General features: G+C 35.2%; 1 protein-coding gene across 4 annotated transcripts in view; it reads left to right on the forward strand.

Annotated features, from left to right (window-relative positions):
- Window positions 1-19,092, forward strand: part of CUL2 (cullin 2) — a 42,385-nt gene extending 23,293 nt beyond the window's left edge. For all 4 annotated transcript variants that reach the window (XM_039548752.1, XM_039548753.1, XM_039548751.1 and 1 more), the window contains 15 exons: window positions 489-585; window positions 678-788; window positions 2,039-2,201; window positions 3,385-3,509; window positions 5,097-5,204; window positions 7,221-7,280; window positions 7,651-7,779; window positions 7,885-7,971; window positions 8,478-8,630; window positions 9,018-9,095; window positions 10,437-10,503; window positions 11,620-11,822; window positions 14,251-14,352; window positions 15,077-15,193; window positions 18,291-19,092. In XM_039548752.1, coding sequence (XP_039404686.1) covers window positions 489-585; window positions 678-788; window positions 2,039-2,201; window positions 3,385-3,509; window positions 5,097-5,204; window positions 7,221-7,280; window positions 7,651-7,779; window positions 7,885-7,971; window positions 8,478-8,630; window positions 9,018-9,095; window positions 10,437-10,503; window positions 11,620-11,822; window positions 14,251-14,352; window positions 15,077-15,193; window positions 18,291-18,422 — 1,732 coding nt within the window. In that variant the 3' untranslated portion in view covers window positions 18,423-19,092. The remainder of the gene's footprint in view (window positions 1-488; window positions 586-677; window positions 789-2,038; window positions 2,202-3,384; window positions 3,510-5,096; window positions 5,205-7,220; window positions 7,281-7,650; window positions 7,780-7,884; window positions 7,972-8,477; window positions 8,631-9,017; window positions 9,096-10,436; window positions 10,504-11,619; window positions 11,823-14,250; window positions 14,353-15,076; window positions 15,194-18,290) is intronic.
- The last annotated feature ends 4,882 nt before the right edge of the window (window positions 19,093-23,974 follow it).

Raw genomic sequence — 23,974 nt, forward strand, 5'->3', positions numbered from 1 at the left:
ATATTGTGACAATGGGCCAGGTGTGTTATTTGTTCCACTTGAAATGTACATGTTGAATAGTAGATATTCAGAAAAGAAAATAGCATGCTTCTTGTTGTGATGCTGGTAAAAATGATGGATTTTTTTGAAGGGGCAAGAGTGTGAAGGTAGTCTATATAATAAAGGCTAAAAATACAAGATGGAACTTACAGTAGCTCTTAAACTACTTGCTTAGAATATGTAATTTGGAATACTTATATCCTTAGCAAGCACTTGGAAATTTCATGACCTTTAAATGCTTTTGAACAGTTTTGAATTATTATCTCAACAATTTAAATGTATATGAGACAAGTGCATTTTTTATTTTAAGATTAATCTTATTCAATTTTGCCAATTTAAGCAGAGAAGTTTACTGGAAAATGTTTTAATCCAATTTCTTTTTCATTTGGCTGTAGATGAGTTACACCAGATGCCTGCATTCTCATAAATGTTTGCTTTGCCTGTTTCAGTGATCGCTGTGGAGAAGACCCAAACCAGAAAGTAATCCATGGGGTTATTAACTCCTTTGTTCATGTTGAACAGTATAAGAAAAAATTCCCCCTAAAGGTAGATGCACATTTCTGGTTGCGTATTTTAAATTTTGAATGTCAGTCTAGTACATGCATTATTTTTCCTTTAAAAAAAATTCTCTCTTATAGTTTTATCAGGAAATTTTTGAGTGTCCTTTTCTGAATGAAACAGGGGAGTATTATAAACAAGAAGCTTCAAACTTATTGCAAGAGTCAAATTGCTCGCAGTACATGGAGAAGGTAAGAGATTCTTCAATACACGTGCAATAATTAAAATCATTTTACTGATGATACGTGTTATCCTTTACAGTTCTCATAGTTGTTCTTTGTATAATGCTTTCATGCAATTGAAATGACACTTTTTAGTGATATGGTTAATCTGAACATAAACTGCAAACCTTGCTATGGATGGACAGTCAGTATCAAAGTATTTCATAATAAATGATGAATCAGTGTCTTGAAAAGTAAAAAAAAAAAAAAAGAAAAAAGACAAAAATTAAAACACACATCAAGTTGATCAGAATTACTTCCTCACTTCTGTATTTTCTTTTAGTTTGGAGTAGGGTAACAGAGTTCTAGCATTATGTGGTTAGAGAAGACTCTAACAACCTTTGTTGTTGCAAAGCATTATTAAAAATTGCATAGGTGGATTTTCTTTCATTTTGCTTTGTGGTGTATGAAGTTATGTTGTGGTTGAATTATTTGTAATTCTTATACCTTGTTTGAGAAAACAAAGATTGGTGCAACACTAGGAGTCAGTTCTTGGTCCTGTATTGTCCACACTAGCAAGGTAGAAGAGTTGAGAAGAGGGCTGTGAAATTGCTTTTAAGCTAATGGTTGCACACTTGTGGTGTAATTCAGGGACAGGCTAAGACTTAAACAAAACCGAAAGCAATTTTGCCTATCATTAGCAGTCTGCAACTGGATTGCTCTCCCTAGACTCCCCTCATATTCACAGGATGTAAGTGCTTTTATGGCAGTATTCATATGACTTACCTTATGATAAAGCCTATTTCCTTCATTGAGTTATAAAAAGAATTCTTATTAGTAGCTCAGATGTACTCCTGTACCTATTGAGCAGATGCTTATGCACAAGCAGATAGATTTGGAACAGTAAAGTGATTCTTAGAGTTCTTTTTTTATTAGGTATTGTGGTAAAACTGTCTCAGAAGTAATAAGAAGTATGATAAGAGAAATTGGGAAGGACTGGTCACAAAGTTAAAGGGAACAAGAAATTCTGAGATGAGAACTATGGAATCCTGTTAGACATCTAATAATGACAGAGCTTAGTACTCGGACTAGATTATATTCATTGAGAAATAGCCTGATTCAGAAGAACAATTTAATTTTTCAGCATCCTGCACAAGATCTTTTGTAACTTTATTTCTTATTCTTGTGTCTCATTCTCCGTACATACACTGGTTGTATATTCTGGTTCTATATTGGTTGACAGTGTTTCTTCAGCTCGCAGTTTAAACTCTTGTCTGCAGGTTTTAGGTAGATTAAAAGATGAAGAAATGCGATGTCGGAAGTACTTGCATCCCAGCTCGTATGTCAAAGTGAGTCATGAGTGCCAACAGAGGATGGTAGCTGATCACTTGCAGTTTCTACATGCAGAATGTCACAATATTATCAGACAAGAGAAAAGAAATGGTAAGTCTCATCGGTCACAAAAAGAGTGAAATGGGCTTTGTTTTATTCATTTTGCATTGCAATTTCCTGTCTTTTTTCAATTACCTTCTGTGCACGTAAGCATTTTCAACTAATGTTACTTATCTAGAAATCCCCATTGAAGCCTGGATGACATTTTTCTTTTGTCATGTAATTAATTTTTATTCTTCCAAGTATATAGTCAAAACCTTCTTTTTACTGTTAACAGCCCTTCTTTCAGCTAATGCTCTTTCTCTTTCCTTGTCTTAGTCAGCCTAAAAACACATTGAAGTCCTGTGTCCTGTAGAATTGATCATATTTTATGCTTGTGTTTTCATTTGTAAGCCAATGGCTCTGTCTTTACAGATTTCTTCATCATCACTTAACAGGTCAGGCTTACAAAATATTTTGGCTTCTTTTCATAGCCATTTTTTATGGTCCTGAGTCTTCTGTGACCTCTCATCCCAAATCCTTTTTACAGAAGGAGATGCTCTTATAGTTATATTCCCTGCCTGACTAAAAAAACCATGCTTCCTGATGACTACATGCCTCTTACCCTTGAAAGAATGCTTAGTCTTGCATGGAAGATGGTATCTTATGTGAAACAAATTATTTTTCACAGTCAAACTCAAATTGTATCTAGTAATAGTGTGTTCTGTTTCCAGGGAATTTTTCAAGTTTGACCAGAGCTTGGATCTGTTTTGTTTGGTTTCTTTTTTTGGGCTGCGAGGAGGCGAAATATAATAAAAATAGCAGTTGCTTGTTTAGAGCTTTTCTAACCTGAGAGAAATTTCAAGCTACCACTGGAGGCAAACAAAAAGTGAAGAAGATACCTAAACTGATTTTATTCAGCTACTGCTAAGGGAGATATAGGGAGGCCAAGGTTTAAAATAAACTGGCACACTATTTCTCCACACTAGTCCACCTCTCTTCTTGGAGTCTCTCCTAAAGAAGCAGTACTGGAAGAGTGAGGAAGTCACAATGGAGGACTCAGTAAATACTGATAATAGCCCTACTCTTTCATTTTTTTCTTTTGTCAGTGATCCAGTGTATGTTAATTTTTTCTTTCAAAACATTTGATCTTGTCTCAGTCTTTTAAAAGTTCTGTGTGAAATTATGATACTGTATTAAGTGTTAATTTTTAGTGTTTCTAAGCGTACTCTATAAAAATGTATCTCTGTTACAGACATGGCAAATATGTATACTCTACTTCGTGCTGTGTCAAGTGGTTTACCTCATATGATTCAGGAACTACAAAACCATATCTATGATGAGGGCCTTAGAGCAACCAGCAATCTTTCTCAGGAAAACGTGAGTTTAAACAGGCAGCTGAAATGACTATTTGATTAACATTCTTGATTAAGTGTTTGCCCTTTTCCTGTTAGTCTATCCTGGTTTTTTTCCTTTAATTTTGCCTATATAAAATTGGTTTGGAACATGATAGATAAATTATAACTTCTCATCAGCATGGTTAGCTGTGCCACACTTACCTGTTCTGAGAGTTGATTGTTGTAATTGTTGTGATCTAACCAGAAACTACTGCAGCTAGATATTTGTCATTGTTTGCTTAATACTGTCAGGGCAAGAAGGTCCTTCTGTTCCGTGTATGTATTTTTTTCCTGAATTTCTCTTAAGCCAGTGGCATTTGCTGTTCTGGTATGTTAGGAACCAGTGATTCCATTTTGTAAAGACTTGATATCCTGTCGTGATTTCAGTGTGGTGGTTTTCATAATGGCTTTGTAGTTTCATATTGTCATTTCTGAAAATTACTGAAAATATTATATCTTATTTATTTTCCTAAAGTGTGTTAAACTTTTTGCAGTTCATGTCTATTTAAATTACTCAATTCCATTTTTGTTTCTCCAGCATTGCTGTTCAGAGACAAACAACAAGCTTTCATTTGACATTGTATTTGTGCATGTGTACATCTTGCTGTCTCGATCTGTGCTCGCTTTAGAATGCTGACTTTAGCCATCCAGTGTTTCTGTCTATAATAATACATAAACACAACCTGTTGTACATTCACTCTGTTACTGACTGCACAGGAATGCTTACTGTTCTGTGACTCCTCTGTGCTTACTGAAAAGGGACTGAAGTCTTTAGTAGTGTAGTTTGCTTTCAAATTATTTTTAGGTTTATTGAAATTATTCTTTCAAACTAGTGGTTTCTATGCAGGGAAATAAATACAGACCCATGAGGGTGATGACAATTCACAACCTTATGTAGATAATTTGAAAGTGTGAAATACTTGTTCTATTGTATAAATTATGTGCTTTAAAACATTTTTAATGTGTGACCTGAGAATGCACTTGGGGAGGGAGTCATGCCGCAGAGCCAGTGCCTTGCATGCTGTTGCACTTGTGCCTTTCAGCTTGTCTGTGTAGGGACCCCTCCAGCTCATGTCAGTCATTTCTATACAGAATGTGATGCTGGAATGTAGTGCACGAAATTCAGATGGTAACTGTCCAGTGTAGGAAAATGCAAAGGGATTGTCCAGATTTTCTGTCTCTGAAGTCACTGTGTAGAAGCAACAGTTTATTATATCAGTTGCTTCATTGCTGTATTTATGTTAGCATTAATGATTTTTGAAAAGGCTATTAAAGGATTTTAGGGCATGTTGGGAAAAATTAGATGGCGTGAGAGCAGTATAGACTCAAATCTAGGTTGGATAGCAGGACTGTAAATGTAGCCTAGACTTTTTATTTCCAAAATGTGCTCTAACACTGTAGTGTGAGAGTTAACAGCAATGCAGAATCTATCCTCTCAAAACTCACTGTAGTATTAACTTTTATAAAAAAGAACAACTAGGAAAAAATCTACAACTAATGTAGATATGTTTGTGTTAGCTACTACTACTTTTTTCACTAACTTGCTTTCTGTTCTATCTACCTTCTTTAGATGCCAACTCAGTTTGTGGAGTCAGTTTTGGAAGTACATAGTAAATTTGTTCAACTCATCAACACTGTTTTGAATGGTGATCAACACTTTATGAGTGCCCTTGATAAGGTAACTTCTACTTAAGTAACCAAAGCAGTGGAAAACAAAATCCAGGACACTGTTTCAGGCTCACCAAAATTCTTTGAGACATCACGTGTTCAAAGATAGTTCATATCCAGTTTTTCTAGTTTAGAAATGCAATGGAACAAAAGACAATCTGATGCTAGGAGAAAAGATGTATACAAAGGAAACCACTTTATGCTTAAACTTTTTCTGAAAGAAAGACCTTTATTTTTCTTTTCATCATATTTTGAAACAAAAATGGTGCTGATCCGTTTAGTGTAAGTATAAGTGAAGATAATAAATAGACAACTGGTGGGGTTTGGGAGGTTTGGTAATTTTTATATGCATTTGAACTTGAGTTTGCTTGCTGAGATAAGGTTTATCTCTGAATGCTCATAGAATTTTTGTTTAGATTTTTTAAGTTGACTACAAAGAATATCTGGAAACTTACTTCAATCACTGTCACAATAGGTAACTTTTTCCAGGAGAGAGCTACACTTGAATTTAAATTATATAGGGAAAGAGGCTTGCTGCTCTTTAATTTGAAATGCGTAGCCATGCAGGTATTCAAGATAACAGTTCTAATTATCATAAATTTTAATAATAATCATTATTAATTATAAATAATAAATAGCTTTCCTTTCTATAATTTCCTGTCACAGGATGCATGCATATAGTTCATTGCTCTTTTGTGCTGTTTACAGTAGTTGCAGTTTGTAGTTAGGGTCAGAGTCTAAGCTTTGATGATTTTCAGCTAAGGTTAATCTGAAAAGACATAATGGAGAAGGTGACAGTGATAGTACCAACAGTAGTTACCCATCTGTATTTGTGACATTGATAAAATAATTATTTAGCATTTTAAAACAAATACTTATTTCAATACCAAATACATTTCTCTCTCCATTGCAATTAATGTCATGTACCAGAAGGTGGAGTAACACAAGACTGAGAACTTCATTTGTTGGCACGTGGGCAACTTACTTTTTATTAAATACATCAGTTCTTCACTTCAGTGATCTTTCTTACAATAAATACTTAAAATATTAATCTGCTGTTAATTTTTCATGGTGGATATCAAAACTGCTATTGCTGCCTCCAGTATTATTGCAAAAGAGTGCTCCAAGCTTTAAAGAGTTTCCTACTTCTTCTCAAGTCATGCATTCTTTTCTCACAGGAATTCTAGGGACCTATTATCAAATTTTGTAATGTTGAGGTATTGTACAGAAGAGTTCCTTGTCAGTTTGTCTTTATAATAATAACAACAATATTTTCCTTTTACAGAGGAACTATAATTCCTAGGAACTATGATCACGCAGTATTTTTGGTTCACTCTTAGTTTACAGTGTTAACTTAAATGTGACGTAGTTTAGAAACTTGATAATTCTGATAATATTTTTTTCATTTCTAAGCTGCCATTATCTCTTTCCTTTTTAATCGTATTCAACTTTTCTTCAGCCACCATATTGTTTGTGCTCTACTGCTTCAAATTTCCACTTTCAACAATATATTTTTCTCCTCTTCAGTGTATGAAAAAATCCCACAACCAAGAGCACTTTCATTTCTTACTGTTATGAACACACCATATAAGTTTTTCAGCTTAACATACATGCTGCTGATGTGCTGCTGCTCAAATCTACTTTATCTGCACTTATTCCTAAGTTTCTTTCCATCCGTTCTTTTGGACCATAATATTACTGTATATCTAAATCTTCATACTTTTGTGAAGTTTCTAATCAGAACTTAATTTGTTCTTCTGTTTTCTGTAATTAATTTTTCTTCCTCTACTCTTTCACTTTTACTTAACTCTCAACTTAAAAATGTTTAACAACCAAATCCTCGCAGAACAGTAATTTAAATCTTTTTGTTAATTGTTCCTTTTTTGGTCCCCTTTTGTGTAGTTCAGTTTTATAGGATCTCAGATGGTCTTTGCCCTGAGCATTTTCTCGATTTTTTTTCAAATTTCATTTAAAAAAAGGTTTAAGTCATTGACAATTTTTCTCTTTGCTGCATGTTCCTGTGTAGGCTTTGACATCAGTAGTCAACTATCGGGAGCCCAAGTCGATCTGCAAAGCACCTGAGTTGGTAAGTGATACACACAGAAAATGATAATTCTTGTATATAACCAACAAATTAATTGCCATAGGGTCCTTCCCATGCATATCACACTGGGTCACATTCAGGTGTGTATTTCAGTAGTAACAGCTTAAGCTGCGCACACATTTTGTGAGTGTACAAAATTGCTATGATTCTAATTTTTGATGTAGACTGTATTTTCTGTGGATGTGAATGTACAGTTTGCCCACGAATACAGCCCTTGTACAGAATGTGAGACTGTAGACTGTGACTTATTTTGTGTTCGAACTATTGTAGAAGTTTGCAAATACCTTGGCATGCCTTTGTTCTCAAGCTTGGCAAGTAGGTTTGGGTTTGATTTTTCTTTTTCTAATTTGAGCTGGCCAAATACTGTGACAACTTGTTAAAGAAATCAGCAAAAGGAATGACAGAGAATGAAGTTGAAGACAAGCTGACAAGTTTCATTACTGTTTTCAAATACATTGATGACAAAGATGTATTCCAAAAGGTAACTTTTTATATTCAGTAAAGGTTAAAATGTTACATTTAAAGCATGGTTGAAGAATGTGGTTGTGCTTCATAAAATCCTTATCTCTGTTTTTTTTTAATGCAGTTCTATGCCAGAATGTTGGCAAAAAGATTAATTCATGGTTTGTCTATGTCTATGGATTCTGAAGAAGCAATGATAAATAAACTAAAGGTAAGGTAATATTCTTCTAACGCAGAATGAACAAATGTAGGAGTATGTAGTGTTGAGAGGGAGCAGCAGAGGGTGCCAGAGGTATCTTAGCAATTGGTCAATCTGTTTCCAATAGCTGAAAGGAAAAACTAGTTTTTGGTAGTCTGTGAAAGATAAAAGTCTGAGTATCTCCTAGGCATTTGAGGTTTTTATGAGGTTTTGGATAGTTTTATTAGCTGTGTTCAAATAATTCATATTAACATCATAAAACTACCAAGGACTTTCATAAACATGTCTTTCAATTTTATAAAGCAATATCGTTCACATAGGTCAATGTATATAAAGTGAAACTAAGATAAACATGATGATTTTGTTTTACAGTGTTTGTTTTTTATTGAAACTAGTGTTTTCTGTAAATATGACGACACTTCTGCTGACTAGATTTTCATATTGTATTAGTGAGGGAACATAATTTATACAATGAGTACTGTTTTGACTCTGAAACCTGTTAAAATATTTCTTCACAGCAAGCCTGTGGTTATGAATTTACCAGCAAGCTCCATCGAATGTATACAGACATGAGTGTTAGTGCTGATCTCAACAATAAATTCAACAACTTTATCAAAAACCAGGACACAGTCATTGATTTGGGAATTAGTTTTCAGATATATGTTCTACAGGTACTAATGTATGTTTATTACTGCTGAGTTATTTGTACTTATTTTTGATGTTTTGATAACAAGTGTACAGTTTTTCTAATTATGAATACTTCTTTATATGGAAACTGATGGCATGTGATTGCTGTGAAAATGCTTACTTTCCTAGTGTTTCATTGTAAAATTAACCCACTAGGTCCCTAAACAATAGGGATATAAAATGTCAGTCTCAATTAATACCTCAGTGGGGTATGCAGAAGGTGCAGTAAAAAATGATCAGTAAAACTTCCAGAGTCAATTGATTGTCTTATGACATAACGTACACTATACATCCATTTAAGAGTGTTATTTTTTTCTTGATACATATGTTGTATAAAAATGTAATTGGTTTTTTTTTTCCAATACTTTTAGGCTGGTGCATGGCCTCTAACTCAGGCTCCTTCTTCTACATTTGCAATTCCTCAGGAACTGGAAAAAAGTGTACAGATGGTAGGTTAGTAGGAGGCTTCCTGTAAACATGTGGAAAATGTATAATAACTCCCAATGAAAGATCATTGTTCTAACAGAGAAAAACTCGAGCTTCTTTATTTTGATTGTAAATCATGACTGTCGTGTTTCCAGTCCATATGAAATGTGGAAGGGTTGCCCAAATACTTTACTGAATTTTTGTATGTATTTGCATAGCTTTTTCACATCTCTCTTCTACACTTTGTGATTCCTGAGAGAGATGCTAATAAATAAGATCAAATGAACTAGGTTGGTTCTTAGCTTCAAATCCAACTCCTAATATTTAGATAGAAGAAGATTCTGTTTGTAATATTAAATCTGAACGGTCTTAATAGGAGATTAAGATGCAAATACAGGTTTCTTGTTCCCTGTTTCATAGAAGCTGTTCTAAGTCAAGCTTTGTGCAAACTTCTTTAAAGCTAATTTTTTGACTCAAAGCAGTAAAAATTTTACTTTAGCCAAATATTTTCTTCTTATGTAATTATTTCTGCTTTGTAGAGGTGGAGTATTTTGTTGCTTTTGATTATATTGTTTTATTCTAAATGTTACTTGTACAATGTTTGTTAAAATACAAAATATTTGTGTTGAGCTTTGCTAAGGTGTATTTAATGGTGAAGTACAATTTAGGCAATACAAATTTTGTATTATTGGACATAAGAAGAGGGGGGAGTCTTTTTGAAAATTGTCTGACAATGCCTTTATTTACTGTCCAATTTGATCATTGGACCCATGGAGAGAGTTCTCTTAAAATTCTGGCAAGGATTGAGAAAGAAAGAAGAAATTTTTTTGCAATTGCACTCCAAAATACGTGGGTACCTCTGTAACTGGGCCACCTGTTCAGCAGCTTTTTCTGAGAATCCTGGAGCTTCCTGTAAATGTATATTTATCTGAGTAGTGTACAAATACTGGTTTTCATACTGTGCAAGCTTGTGGGTGGAGAAACACTAATTCTTAAAGAGGTCAAAAGTCCTGTTTTTATATTTTCCTCCAATGTGAATCAGAGTTGCCAGACCAAATCAGAATAAGCCAAATTTGTGTGTGTACACAGTGTTGGCATTGTGGGGTTTAGGGAGTTTGATCCCATTTTAGGGAAAGATTCTTTGAATCTGCTTAAGTTTTTCTCATTACCAGAGGTAGGCCTTAAATTAGGATTCAGTCATCACTTATCTTCTAAAGGAAAATGCTGTCATGAGTTGATCTGCAATGTTTGTATGCAGTGTGATGGACATAAAACCAGTATTTCTTCATTAGGGTGGTAGGATGGTGATAAACTATTGTGAGTAGTTATATGTGTGACTAATTGATGTTCATTTTGTTTTGCAGTTTGAATTATTTTACAGTCAGCATTTTAGTGGAAGGAAGCTTACTTGGTTACATTATCTTTGTACAGGTAAAAATAAGTGCTTTGCTAAACTTATGATCTGACAGTTACTTGCTAAAAGTAACTAACATTGCTAAAATGGCAAAAGACTGGGGAGTTGGAACATTATCTTGTATATAAAGTGAACAGACATATGTTGTGTTATAAATTAATTTAATATTTACTACTCAGAGTTTCCAAAATCTGTTTTGTAAACTTACATACCTGTGATTTATTAAATCCAAGTAAAACTAGAGTTGTATGTTCTTAACTGCAAAAAACCACTGCAGAACTGCTGAGTTATTAACAATTGCCCTGGAATTGTTTCTATAGTATAGATGTCCCCTATATAAATATTAAATAATTTTAGGAATGCATATTATACTATGTTACTCAGGTATGTAAGTATCTACATTAATACACATTTATATTTACTGTAAAGGAATATATGTTGAAAACACCTTCGGAGATATATATTAAATTAGTTTATTTTAGTAAGTGTCAGTCAATCATGTTTTATTTTAAGTGCTTTCAGTATCAGGCTTTAACAACTGAGCCCTGCAACATATCACATGGAGGTGAAAACCATACTAGTATACAACAATGTAATATAATGACAATCTTGTTCTGATAACAGAAGGTTGCTGTTAACTCATGCTCACCTTCACACAGAAAATCTAAATCTGCTTTCAGGCAGATTTCTTCAGTGCTTTTTGTTTTTCATGGGAATTTAAAGAATGTAAGAATATGAAAAATTTTTAATGGACAAGTGTTTTACTTTGTTTTTAAATCTTTCCTTTAAACAACTTTCCTGTTAATCACTATTCTGAAGTTCTGTGTAAGCTATTAATGGAAGTTTGTGCATTGCAATGTGTTGAGGCTACTTGGAATTTCTCTTTTTTTATTATTATAAATTACATTGCACTATTTGTCTAGTATTTGTAGTTAATCAGGGTGGCAGCGTAGTTATGGGCCACATTGTATATGTGTAAATTCACGACATCAATTGTCATCGTTCCATTTCAAGTGTTAAGTACAGACTTGGGTTGAATGTCTGGAAATGTATGAGGAGCTCTAGTAGTTAGGCTTCAGATGACTTTTCAGCGCCTTTCATCAGTTTATAAAATACTACTTGTATCATTACAGGTGAAGTAAAAATGAATTATTTGTGCAAACCTTATGTAGCCATGGTCACAACATACCAAATGGCAGTGTTGCTTGCCTTCAACAACAGTGAGACTGTCAGTTACAAGGAGCTTCAGGACAGTACACAAATGAATGAGAAGGAACTGACAAAAACCATCAAATCTCTGCTTGATGTCAAAATGATCAACCATGACTCAGACAAGGTATGCCATAATGATATTAAAAAGTTTCATGTTTTCAGTCTTGTCATTCTGATATTTGTTGAGGACTTTTTTTAATACCATTGTTTGCTTTTATTTTTCTAAGCTTTATTTTTGACCCTTGTGAAAAATGTAAATCCCTATTTATAAGGGAAGAGACAGGAGGAAGTAGAATGCCTGTCATACAGGCTTTCTATGCCCATAGCAGCATGGGCTGCTGAAAAGGTAATAATGCAGGGACTGTTTATTCTTTCTGTTGCATTGCTTTCAAAGTTGTACTGAATCATGGGAAGGAGCCTGAGTAGTGAACCAGAGTCTTACAGTGATCCTAAAAAAATGTTTGTGGGATTAAGAGACTGAAAGCAACAGCAACCATGTTCTTCCTTGCTGACAGATTACAGGAGAAAGAGAGCAAGGAGGACTTCTGTGAGAGGATTTTTGCTGCAATTTTCCAGACTTACCATTCCATGTGTTTCATGGAACTCCAGTAATATCTGAGCTTTGTTTGTGGTTAAGGCAATGGTTGATACTTCTTTTTCTGACTCTGTCTCATCCTTCTGTATGGCCTATGTGAAACCTTTTTTCCCCATACAGCAAAGGGCACAGACTTTTCTCTGTTAAGTAAGAAACGCTACAGAAGTGCCTGTGCATTCCATACAGACACTAGCTGTGCTTCCAGCTAGCCCAGGAAGCCCACTATTCACACAGTATCAGACAGAAGAAACTGAGCTAAGCTGTTCAGTTCGCTTACAAGAAGAAATCCAAAGCTGCTCTGATAGCTGCTTTTGTTTTTAACCAGGAAAATTTTAGAAAATGGAAAGTGAGATCACAAGGAAGATCTGATGCTTGGCTGAAGCATAGGACATGCTTCCAATATCTAGAAATGAGCTCAGGTTGGAACAATTGCTGGGAAGATGTCTGTTAAACCATGGGTCAAAAAATCCACTGGGAGCTATTACAGAAAACAGTGAGACTTTTCATAATCTTAGAAAGTTGCCTGTTACTTAAAGGATTTACATTTATTTATGTCTGTTGTATAAGGTTCACCCAGAGTCTTAAAGCTTATGTCATAGAAGAAGGAATAATACAGCTTTCCAACCCTTTTACTTTTTAATGTTTACCACTGCGTTTTCCAGTTCTTCACCTTCCAGACTGTTCAAGCATCTTTACTATTTCTGTTTTCTTTGTACTCAATCCAGCAATGTGATAGCAGATCAGTAGACAGTCTATCAGCTTACTTATTAAATAAACAAGTGAACTTTAGTAGCTTAAGCAGTGGAATTCAATACACAAACTTCTCTTTACCTGTATCTAAGCCAAACAGAGCAGTACAGTGTATTAAACATTGTAGTTTGCATTTGCTTGTTTGTTCATTTTTTGAACGGGTGTGGGGGAAAGAGCATGAGAAGCTTTGGGCAAAATCCTCATTGGTTTATTAGAATCATGCTTTTTGAGTTCATGCTCAATACACAATTTATTTTGGTTTATATTGAGCCATGTCAGCAGAATAATGCTAAAAGTTAACGTTAGCCTATTTTTTGTTAGTTTCTTATTTTTAAAGCTGTTGGTCTTTCCCCTTTCACGTTATATTTTCTATACTATGCCTGGTATCCTGATTTTTATAGATATTGGAACAAAGACTATTTGTTGTAGAATATGAAGTTAGAATTAATATTGGTCTGAGTGCATATTCAGATAAATATTTACAGTGTTTACTAAAACACTTGTGCTTTAGACAATTTGGCAAGATTCCAAGGTCTCAGAACCCCAGTAACTTTGTTCTGCTGGAAATTGGTAATACTTACAGACTCTTGCCTGGAAATGGCAGAGATCAGTCCAGTCGTGTTGTGTTGAATGTAAAGGTGTTTTTACTGCAGGGAAATATATATATATATATATATATATATATATATATATAAAAGAATTGAGATTCTGACAGGAAAAAATTAGAAATGTGCAGTGTAGAAGTTGCAGTTTGTCAGCTGTTTCTGCTGTAACATAACAAAATGCTTAGATGTTTTTCCTTAAATTCTGGAAGACAACTTTTGTAAAAATTGTGAAAGCAGCAGCTCCCCCTTGGGGTCCTGTCATAAATAAATGCAAATCCTACTTTCTTTGCAGGGAGAAAATGACTTTAAATGGAGAGTGTTTGCTACTAAGATGAGCTATCAAAGTATTAAAAGAGAAATTGGTTGTTAACAAAATTCCAGTATGGCAGAGTTCTTCATAGTGTTTTCTGAAATAGACTTAATTTATAGGTTAGTTAAACTAGCTTTAAAAATTGACCTGGTTCAAGTGGCATTTTAGAATTTCCAACTACAAATCTGAAATTTTTTGTACGTATGTAAGTCCCTAACTGTGACTTTTCAAAGTAAATTGTTACTATTTTCTGGTTCCATTCCTGATTTTTAAAAACAATTCTCTATTGCAGGAAGATATAGAGGCAGAGTCTACGTTTTCATTAAATATGAACTTCAGCAGTAAACGAACAAAGTTTAAAATTACTACATCAATGCAGAAAGACACACCCCAGGCAAGTATTCATTGGTGTTTCTAGCCTGAATAGCTTAGAAAGCTTCTTTTTCTAAAATGGAATTTACTGTGTTAGTTTGGTGTAAGCAGATATCAGATTCGCTAAGATCTACACAAGAAAGATTTACAAAAGAAATTTTGTAGGTTTAAAGCTTAAGCAACACACTTTTTTTGTACTTAAAATATAGGCAAGAGAAGATGAAATAGGGAACAAGAAAGTAGAAGAAAAAGATAAACAAAATGTACCAAATGATATTGATGTTTAGTTTATCTCATGAGACTTTTTTGTTGCTGGTGTTTATAAAAGCAACTTATTGGAAGAACAGCAGAACCAATCAACTGTTTTCCTGTGTTCTTGTGTCCTTTGGCAACTAAAATCAACTCCTGTGTTGTTTATCTGTGTTCTCAGTGTATCTCCTAAGACACAGGATTTTGTACAGGATAGGTATGTGCTGCCAAACTCAATACAGTATATTCAATTCTGCTTGCTTTTCTCCCTAGAAAAAATGTTGGTTTAGATACCTCTCTCCTACCTTCCTACTGACTTTCATGAAACCTTATATCCTTGATTTATGGTCATACTTTGTGTGGAATTGAACTTCACCTGCATTTTTGTATTAGTTCACCACTTTTAGTAAAGTAAAAAGTATGGATTCAAGATACTTTTATGCAGTGTTTATTGGTCTTACTGTATTTTAAGCATTGATGTTCTTCCTGTATCACAGGAGATGGAGCAGACCAGAAGTGCTGTAGATGAAGACAGGAAAATGTATCTTCAAGCTGCTATAGTCCGTATCATGAAGGCACGTAAAGTGCTGCGACATAATGCTCTTATTCAGGAGGTAAGGAAAGTCCTTCTCTTGAGCTTGATTTCATGAAAATCTTCAGGATAGTAGGGTAAAACATCAGACTACAAAACTCAACCATGTGGAAACCAGTACTCCAGTGAAATTAGTGAGAATTTCCCTGGGGTCTACTTTGAATTGCAGTACTGGAGCTCTAGCTGGGATCCCTCAATCGTGTAAATGTGTCTTAGCACTAAAGCATTAAGTTCTTGCTCTTTCCTGTTAGCTGGTTCGATGCCAAGAGATGTTGTATCCTGTAAAAATTATTGCCTGAACTATGGGTTCAGTTGAAAACCTGAATAGGGATATTCTAGTGTGGAATTTCCACAGAAGTACTTAGCCAATTTTGTGCTCTAATCGTTATTTTATTACAACTCATGGCTTAAATTTTAAAAGTTGTCTGAGTATGGAGACATGCACTTTTTAATCTTCCTTTTCCACAAAGTGGTACAGTTCTCTAGATTTTTTAGATTCCAGATTAATGATCTGTGAACTGTCACAGGCTGGCTGGGAAGGAAGTGCTGTTTCTTTTAGTTTTTCTCCCACTTTCCCATCTGCTGGTTGCTTGCCTAATTGTATTTCTCATTTCAGCCTAACACTTGCTCCTTCCAACCAGTTCCCAGTTTTACATATCTCAACCTTCCAAAGTGTTCTTTCTTCAGTTTAATTCATTCTTGTGTCTCTGAGCCTTGCTGGATGGCCTCAGAGCAGACTGGTGGGAGGGGGAATAAAGGTTCCTGCTTTATTCAACCATTTTGAGCATAGAGGTGAAGAAACATTAAGTAATTTGAGGTAGGGAGGAAACAGTTTACCACACCCACCACTTAATTTTTATTTATTTAAAAAAAAAAAAAAAGGCAGCAACAGGGAGTTTGTAAGCCCAGAAGATGCAGTGTGAGGCCTCTTAAAGGTTTTGGATATTGAAGAAGTGTTTATACACAAATAGTCTGAAAGTAAGCTTAACTTAAGAAATCTGATTTTGAATATCTAAAAGATGAGGCAGCATAGGTCCTGATTCTTCTCAAAATCTTTATTTGGTTTCCCATTATTTAAATCATCCATGCAATTATGATGAAATCATGTAAGAATTTGTAATTAAAACTAGAAAGTGATAGGCAAGCCCTTTCATCTTTGAAAATACTTTTTTCTGCCTACTGTCAAATTATTAGAAAAATTTCTTAAAATATACTTTGCTTTACACCAGTTTATAAGGGTGAAATAGAATACAAATTTTTATGTTTTGACAAATTCTTTCTGGTTGTTTCTTCCTTTGTGTAACGGAAGGGCCACTTACCTTATCTGCCCTTGCTGTGTTTTGTTCTTGCAGGGCTATTGCAGAATAGTAACATTAGGACCTTTTTTCTTCAGCTTTGCAAGAAAGGTGGATATTTTGATGGTTACTCAGTTAAAAACGAAGCAGAGAGTAAAGTTGTGATATTGTTACTAATTCTGGTTCCATTGTTACTTCTATCATTCTGGTTATATTCTTATATGTCATGTAACAATTAAAGTTTGCGGTTTGACTTCTTGAGTAAGAATGAATCTTTCTGAAAGGAGTCTGTTTACTATGAATAGTTAATATTTTCTCACCTTGTTAATATTTTTTTCTTAGCTATAGTAATATATACTGTTATATATACAGTTAGAGAGATATTTGAGAGACTCCTAACCCTAATGTAGTTAGCTCTAACACTTGGACTACAGCACCACACATTTCATTCTGGGTAAGGTATCCAAGAAAATATTCCAGGTCCTTGGTAGACCTGTATATGTCAGCATGTGGTCTTTGTGGAATTGTTAATTGTGTTAGCTACGCCCTGATTATTTCAATTCTAGCTCAATGTTGCAGTAGCCTGCAGGATGAGGTAGCTTTTCCCATAAAATAAGTAAGTCTGGAAGAGTAGTAGAGAGGAGACATCAGACCAGTCATTCCCAGAAAATTTTTATTCTGACCATCAGGTATTTCTTCTTACATGTACTGTCTTTGGGAAAACAACAACAACAACAACAACAACAAAAACTCATACCAATACAAAATTCTCTCTTTTGTTCTCTTTGTCTTAAGTAAATATTTGAAGTGTGGTGATGACAATCAGCTTCATTGGAGGGCTAAGTTAGGTGAAATCTGAGCAGATCTCTTAGCTTGTTAGCACCCAGTTTCTCCTCACTTGTTACTGCTGTGGAACATACCAGACCCTTGGCTGTTAGCCCAACAAAATTCACTCTTTTGAGCTTTTTGTTTGCTTTGCTGGGTGAGTTCCACCTGGTGAGTTCTGTTGGCTCACAGAGGGCCCCAGCAAACTTTAGAGCTGGGACAAAGCCAGCCATGAAAAGTTGTAAAGAAAACAGGATATTCAGCTGAAATAAAAATAATTTTCTTTACAGAAGAAATTAAAAACTACAGGCAAAATATATTGTGCCACTTGAGTAGTAAGATCTTTTGTTTGAAAAATTTTCCAACTTAAAGATTTGCACGTTCTGTTATTACACACAATTTTGTCCCCTTCTCTACAAGAAAATAAGTAAAACTGAGAACTACTAAGAGAAATCTAAAGTTTTGCCTGCAGTGGCAATTTCTTCCACAACGCAAATATAGATTTGTTTTTACAATAAATAACTTCTTACTGCACGTATTGAAAAGTTCCAGCATAGCCAGATGGAACTCACTAAATTGTAGGTCTGTCTTCAGTGACTGAAGAGAGGTTCATCCTGATTGTCTCCAATTGTATAGGAAAGGAGGTTAGTGGTAGGGGAACTCCACTGTGGTGGTAGTGAAGAAATGTGTTAATATTAGATAAATTTTTAACATGGATATTTGTCTTCATTTGTACTGTGACAAATGAAGCAAGCAAGAGGAATGAAGAGATCTGCAGCCAAAGCAACCAGTGAACTGAGCAGTCAGTTTCAGTGTCTTGACACTAATGCATAGAGATGCTTTCTTTGTTGTTATAAATTAACTATTCCAGGGTTATTTAATTCTGGTTTTAAATGAAAAATATACTGAATTTGCCCTAAAACCTTTAGCAAATATTTAGATGACATTTATAACGGGGAAAAATAAAAGTAACACAAAAACTGTGTCTTTCTTTTGCAGGTAATTAGCCAATCAAGAGCTAGGTTTAACCCAAGTATCAGCATGATTAAGAAGTGTATTGAAGTCCTGATAGACAAACAGTACATAGAGCGAAGCCAGGCCTCTGCAGATGAATACAGTTATGTAGCATGATGTTGCTGTCCTGCAGGTATGATTGTAAGGAGATCATTGCTGTCACTGTTTGGTGTGTTCCTGTGGGACGAGGCAGGCCTGTGCCTCCATAATTGGTCACTTGGCAGCCCCTGTTTTTCTGCTGTTTACAACATCACCAGTGCCATGTCATGAGCGTCAATGAAAATGCCTATAGATATTTCAAGCTCATGTCATTACGACATTTCTTAAAACTTTACTAAAAGAATGAGTGAAGTATTGCTGAAATGTGGAGAATTGGTTGGGTACCATGCTTTTTTTTTTCCCCCCTCCCCTTTCACGTTTGCAGTTGATGTTTTTTAATGTATCTTAAGACAAAGTAAAAAAAAAAATCACACAAAAAACCTAAATATTGTAATATGACAGATAACCTAATAATTGTATCTACATTAAAATGTAAAAAAATGACGAACATGATACTGCTGCTTGTCAAATAAAAAAATAAAGTTATATAATGTGTCTGGAATGATTGTAGAGCTGGATATAGCATTAATGTCTGTAAATATTATTCAGACCTGAAGAGTAGAAATAATGTTACATGTTTCGGTTTTGGATAACCTCAGAAGTAGGTCTGACATAACAACTAATTTATATAAAACTGAATACCAGGTATGTCATGTTTGATGTGATTATAAAAAGTATTTATGGTTAAGTGCACATCTTGTTTTCTTGAGATTAGGCTAATTTACATTCTCAGTGCCTGAAGGCCTCCCCTGTGTCTGTTAATCCCACACTGCAGGAATACGTTACAAGAGAAAATAAACTGACGTTTGAGGGAATTTAAGTGGTGTAGTTCACAAACAGTTAGGAATAGTTATCATGGACATCAAAGATAGAGTTCAATGGCTTGTGAAACCACCTTCTTAATGGAAAAGCATACAGCAGACTGGTAACTGAAAAATGTTTTTTCTCCAGTGTATTAGGTAGAAACACTACATGGACGGGTATCTATGTTTGTTTCCACATAAACTCATACTGCTTGTTTCTTGTTTTCCTGCCTGACTCCTATGGTTGTTTTTATCATGTTTTGTTTTCCTCTGCCCCAATTAGATTTCCAGCTGTTGGGGTGAGACAAGAAATCCACAGGCTATTTCATGTCCTGTGTTGTTCATCAGGGTTGGCACGGTGACTGTTCACTCTCAAACAAGCAAACTATAATTTTAAAAGGTACTAATTCTACCCCTGGAAGTGAATGGAATTTAAGAGCATTGAGAGTTTGAACGCACTGAATGCCTGCTGCAGAAAAGAGCTTCCTCATGGCTATGCCTGCAATTATGATTGACAGGATAAATATTAAGTTTAAATGTTCTATTTTTGCCAGATTTATTTGTGTGCATATAAAAATACATATGTAGATATTTACTATTTGCAATATTTTTTTAGATTGTGTAGTATCACCTACTAAAAATCCATACATCAAGAACTAATTTTAAAGAAAAAAAAACCTTTGGAGGGAGCTTTTTACTCCTCTTTTCTTTTTCTAGTTCTTCACTAGAAAGAAGGGTTTCTCTCCAACTCTCAGATTGTTGCTGTCTCTTATTTCTTAAGTGGTATTGCATTCATATGCTATCTAGAGGATATAGGAAACTTTCTATGGTTAACTAGGAAATGCATCAAGAAGTGGTGCTATGTTTTTCTGATGTGAATTTTGCTAAGGATGAATAAAGGGCAATAAACAATAAAGGACAGTAAATATTCCTTCCATATTTATGGTGTTTTATCCCACTACACTAAGATCTAGATTTTTTACATGGATTTATGTCTTAAAGAAGTGAGGTTTTTTAACTGATTGTAATATGGTGCAGTAAATCATTGTCTCAAGTGTTAGTTTAGATTTGTCTCTGTGTGGTGGGAGACAGCACAGGTACTTATACTGTCACCAGGTGTAGTAAACAGGAGATACATCAGCATAGATTTTGACTGACTTTAATTTATTTCTGTGTGGAGCATTTCTGTGCTTTATAAAAAAAATTAATTCAATACATCTTAGGACAAAAAAGAGGGGCAATATTCTATTGCATAATACAAAAAAGGGGAAAAATACTGCCTGAATGCTGAATTATCAGATCCTTTCTCCAGAAAACAAACTAACACTGACACCAAAGTGTCTGGAAACAAATGTGTTTTATCTTGTACCTTGTATTTGAGTCAACAGATCTTAAGCTTGTTTATAAAAGGGTTAATAGAAGCTTTATTTAAATATAGATTGCAGTAGCAAAATTTTGAGGCTGAGTTTGAAGAAGTCTTGACCAATTTATTTTAAGAATCATATCATAGAAAACACAAGAAGTTCACTGTTCTAGCCCAAATGTGCAAAGTTTTAGCATTACCTTATCTCTGAATTTTTGTATACCTAAACCATCAAAAGTAGTATTTTGGCTTTTAGATAAGCATGCTGCTGAGTTGAGACATGTTTAGTGAGTTAAAAATATTAGTCTATTTCAGTGCAGTTGGCATCCCCAGACACACAAAGTCAGTGTTTTCAGTGCCTCTTAGGAAATGTGGTTATAGCTGGGAAACATTTTGAATTCTTCTTTATAAATCACACCTTCTCCATCAGGAAGAAGGTAGTGCAAAATTCAGACCCCTGTAGCTGGGTTATGTCACTGAAATCATTGCTGGCACACAGAGATGCAGTTTATAGTGTAGAACTTCAGCCTGGCAACCAATACCTCTGGCAAGTGTAGGTTCAAAATATAAAGTGCTAATGGGTATTAACATGAGGGGCAAATTGTAAAAAGAGAAGATAGCCAAAAATGCCATAGTTTTAATATTTTACTAGAACAAGCTGGTGTAACTGTACTGCTTTTTTTGTTTGTTTGTCATAAGCCCTTTGACATGTATGACCTGCTGGTATATAGGAAGCCATACAGCTGAGTCTGGAAACAATGGTTTCATACATCTCATACATCCCTAATATCAAAATGCACTTTACCTCTGGTATTGAGCACTACTGATCATTCTTACACTAACTGAAAAGGTATTTCTGTGATGTTTTAATTTGTCTTGAGATTGATTGTCTAGTTCTAGGAAAGAAAAGTATGTACCTGCATTTTAGTGTGTTTATACACACAAGGCAGTCAGAGCTATGAAAGATATTTAATCTCCATAACATAAACTGTTTGCAAAGCAGAGAGTATCATTACTTTCAATGAGTACATCACCTTTCCAAAAAGCAGAGTACAAAATTGTTCAATGGAGAAATAAATTTTATAAACTGATGTCTTTCAGTTATGCTTAGAAAGACATGTCTTATCCTTTAAAAAGTTGACTTTAAAAACCAGTGCTGCAACACAGTATTGATTATTGAGTATAAATTCTTTGTACCCTAGGACAAATATTTTAGGACCGTCCTTGCTTTTTACAAACATGGTAAGTACTTAGAGTTAATTAATCTAAGATATCACGATACATGCTTTATTTTTCAAAGCCTGCTTTTATTTCTCACACCTAAAATCCTTTCCACCTTTTGTGTTTCCCTACAAATTACTTCCACCATTCATGTCTACACTCTTTTTAGGACCCCTGTGACTGAAAGCTGAGTGGTGATTTAAGCAAAACTGAAATACTCAAGTTTGGTTGTTTTGGCTGGAGTAGGAAGCAGCTGACATTAACACCATCATAAGTTCTTCCTTCTCAGCTGGGGAAAGTGCTGGGCACATGCATTACTAGTCTGCTACAGTATCAGGTACAAACTACGCTTGAACCACGGGTGAACTTGGTGTACGTGAACCCTTTTCTAGAGCTTCTGAATTAGCTGGAAATCTCTGGTATTTTACAGAGGAGTGCTATACCAGCTTTGTGTGTCCTTCCTTCCACTCTTCCACTGAGATAAATAAAATCACACACTGGTGTTCTGTAAAATTTGCTCTCCAAATCTTTGATGTAGTTGTATACATGTATACATTGTATACCATGAACAGAAAATCATGTATTTTAGGACTACAGAAAGTAATGTACGACAGAACACTTGCCAATGTCTGTTAGCCACTGGCAAAGTTGACAAAGGCATCAGTTCTTTCAGTCTGACTCTTATCCAACCAAAGATTCGATACATTAGTGTTTACAGGAGCAATGGATGCATAAGGAGATTGTTACGCATGTTGCCATCTGAAAGAGGCCTTGTTCTTAACATAATCACTGAATGGCAAACGCTGTAATTATCACCTTTTCATGGAAGCTGGTGCTTCTGATGTGTGTCAAAGAGGCTTTTTCCAGCAGCTGAGGTCAGTAGCAGCGTAGCTGTCAACAGTTAGTAAAGAGGACTGATGTGAGGGCAGTCTTGAAACTTGGCAGGTTGCTGTTGCCCGTCTTTTAACGTTGGTTATATAATTTATAACCTACTAGATGTATATGATAAAAAGTGCAGTACTTCTCTGGTAGTATTTCACATTATATTGAACAGTTTCAGTTGAGTTTCAAAAGATGTACTTGGTCTGTTTTCTTAAAAACTCTATGCATGGATCCATTTTCCTTTCTTCTTTCCAGTCACCAGCTCAATAGAATTTGTGATCAACAAAACCTGAGTTTGAGAGAATAAAAAAAAAAAATGTCTGAAACTCATGATACTGTGTACTCATCTGTATATTTGAAGCCAGTTAAGGATGTTTTATGGCATTTGCCTCCTTCAGAGTGGTGAGATTCATGGAGTGAGGTACTGCCTGGAGCTAATCCAGAGGAAGCTGTCATTGGAAGGGTGTGAACGATCTGCTGATCCTTATGCTTTGAAAGTTAATGTAGTGCACAGAATCCAGCACATCACATGCTCTCTTCAGGGTTTGTTCTCTTTTAAAGAGAGGCGAAAGCAGTGATGCCAGTGGGCGTTCAAGAAACGTAAGACTTGGCCTTTTTTGAGTCTGTCTTCATTCTTTCCTTGACCGCAAGAGTGCCCCAGTCTGAATCAATAAGGCAAGCAGGGCCTGTCACCTCTTGGATTTGCACAAACTTAAACTGGCTTGAAGGTAAATCAAAAAGGGTGAGCTCTTACCTGCTTCCCAAGGCTTTTTGTGTATTTTTCATTCAATATCCAAGGGACTAGAAAGCAATAATTTAGACAAGGGACCTGTAATTTAGTTGTTAATATATTCCTGTGGGAGCTGGGGCTGGGGGTGGAGGTTCCCATCAGTGGGTTGGTAACTGAAGAGCCATCTGCTTCTCAGTGCAGGAGGAAAGCGGCAGTGGCCAGAATTCTGTATACAATCTGCATCCTCTGTGCTGGTTGATTTTCATAATAGACTTAGATGATAGCTAGTAATCTAGATAGCAGTAATGAATATTTGAACATTTAAGTTTAGGGGTCATCTCACCATCTGGCAGCTCAGAAAGACTTGGAAATTGGTCTTTCAAACCTACGTTCGTGTTTTTGCCCGTATGTTCTGTCTGACTGCCATCTGAAGCCATGAAAAGGAGTCATGTGAAGCTCATCTGTAGCCTTGTCTCAGTGATTCCAAGTGAAATTCTCCCTTCCCCGAAGTGGGTGTCTGCTGGCACATGTTTTAGTGTACTGGTAATGGTTTATCTAAGCCTTACTGTGG

Source organism: Corvus cornix, chromosome 2 (genome assembly GCF_000738735.6).
Source record: "Corvus cornix cornix isolate S_Up_H32 chromosome 2, ASM73873v5, whole genome shotgun sequence".
In the NCBI taxonomy this organism is placed as follows: domain Eukaryota; kingdom Metazoa; phylum Chordata; class Aves; order Passeriformes; family Corvidae; genus Corvus; species Corvus cornix.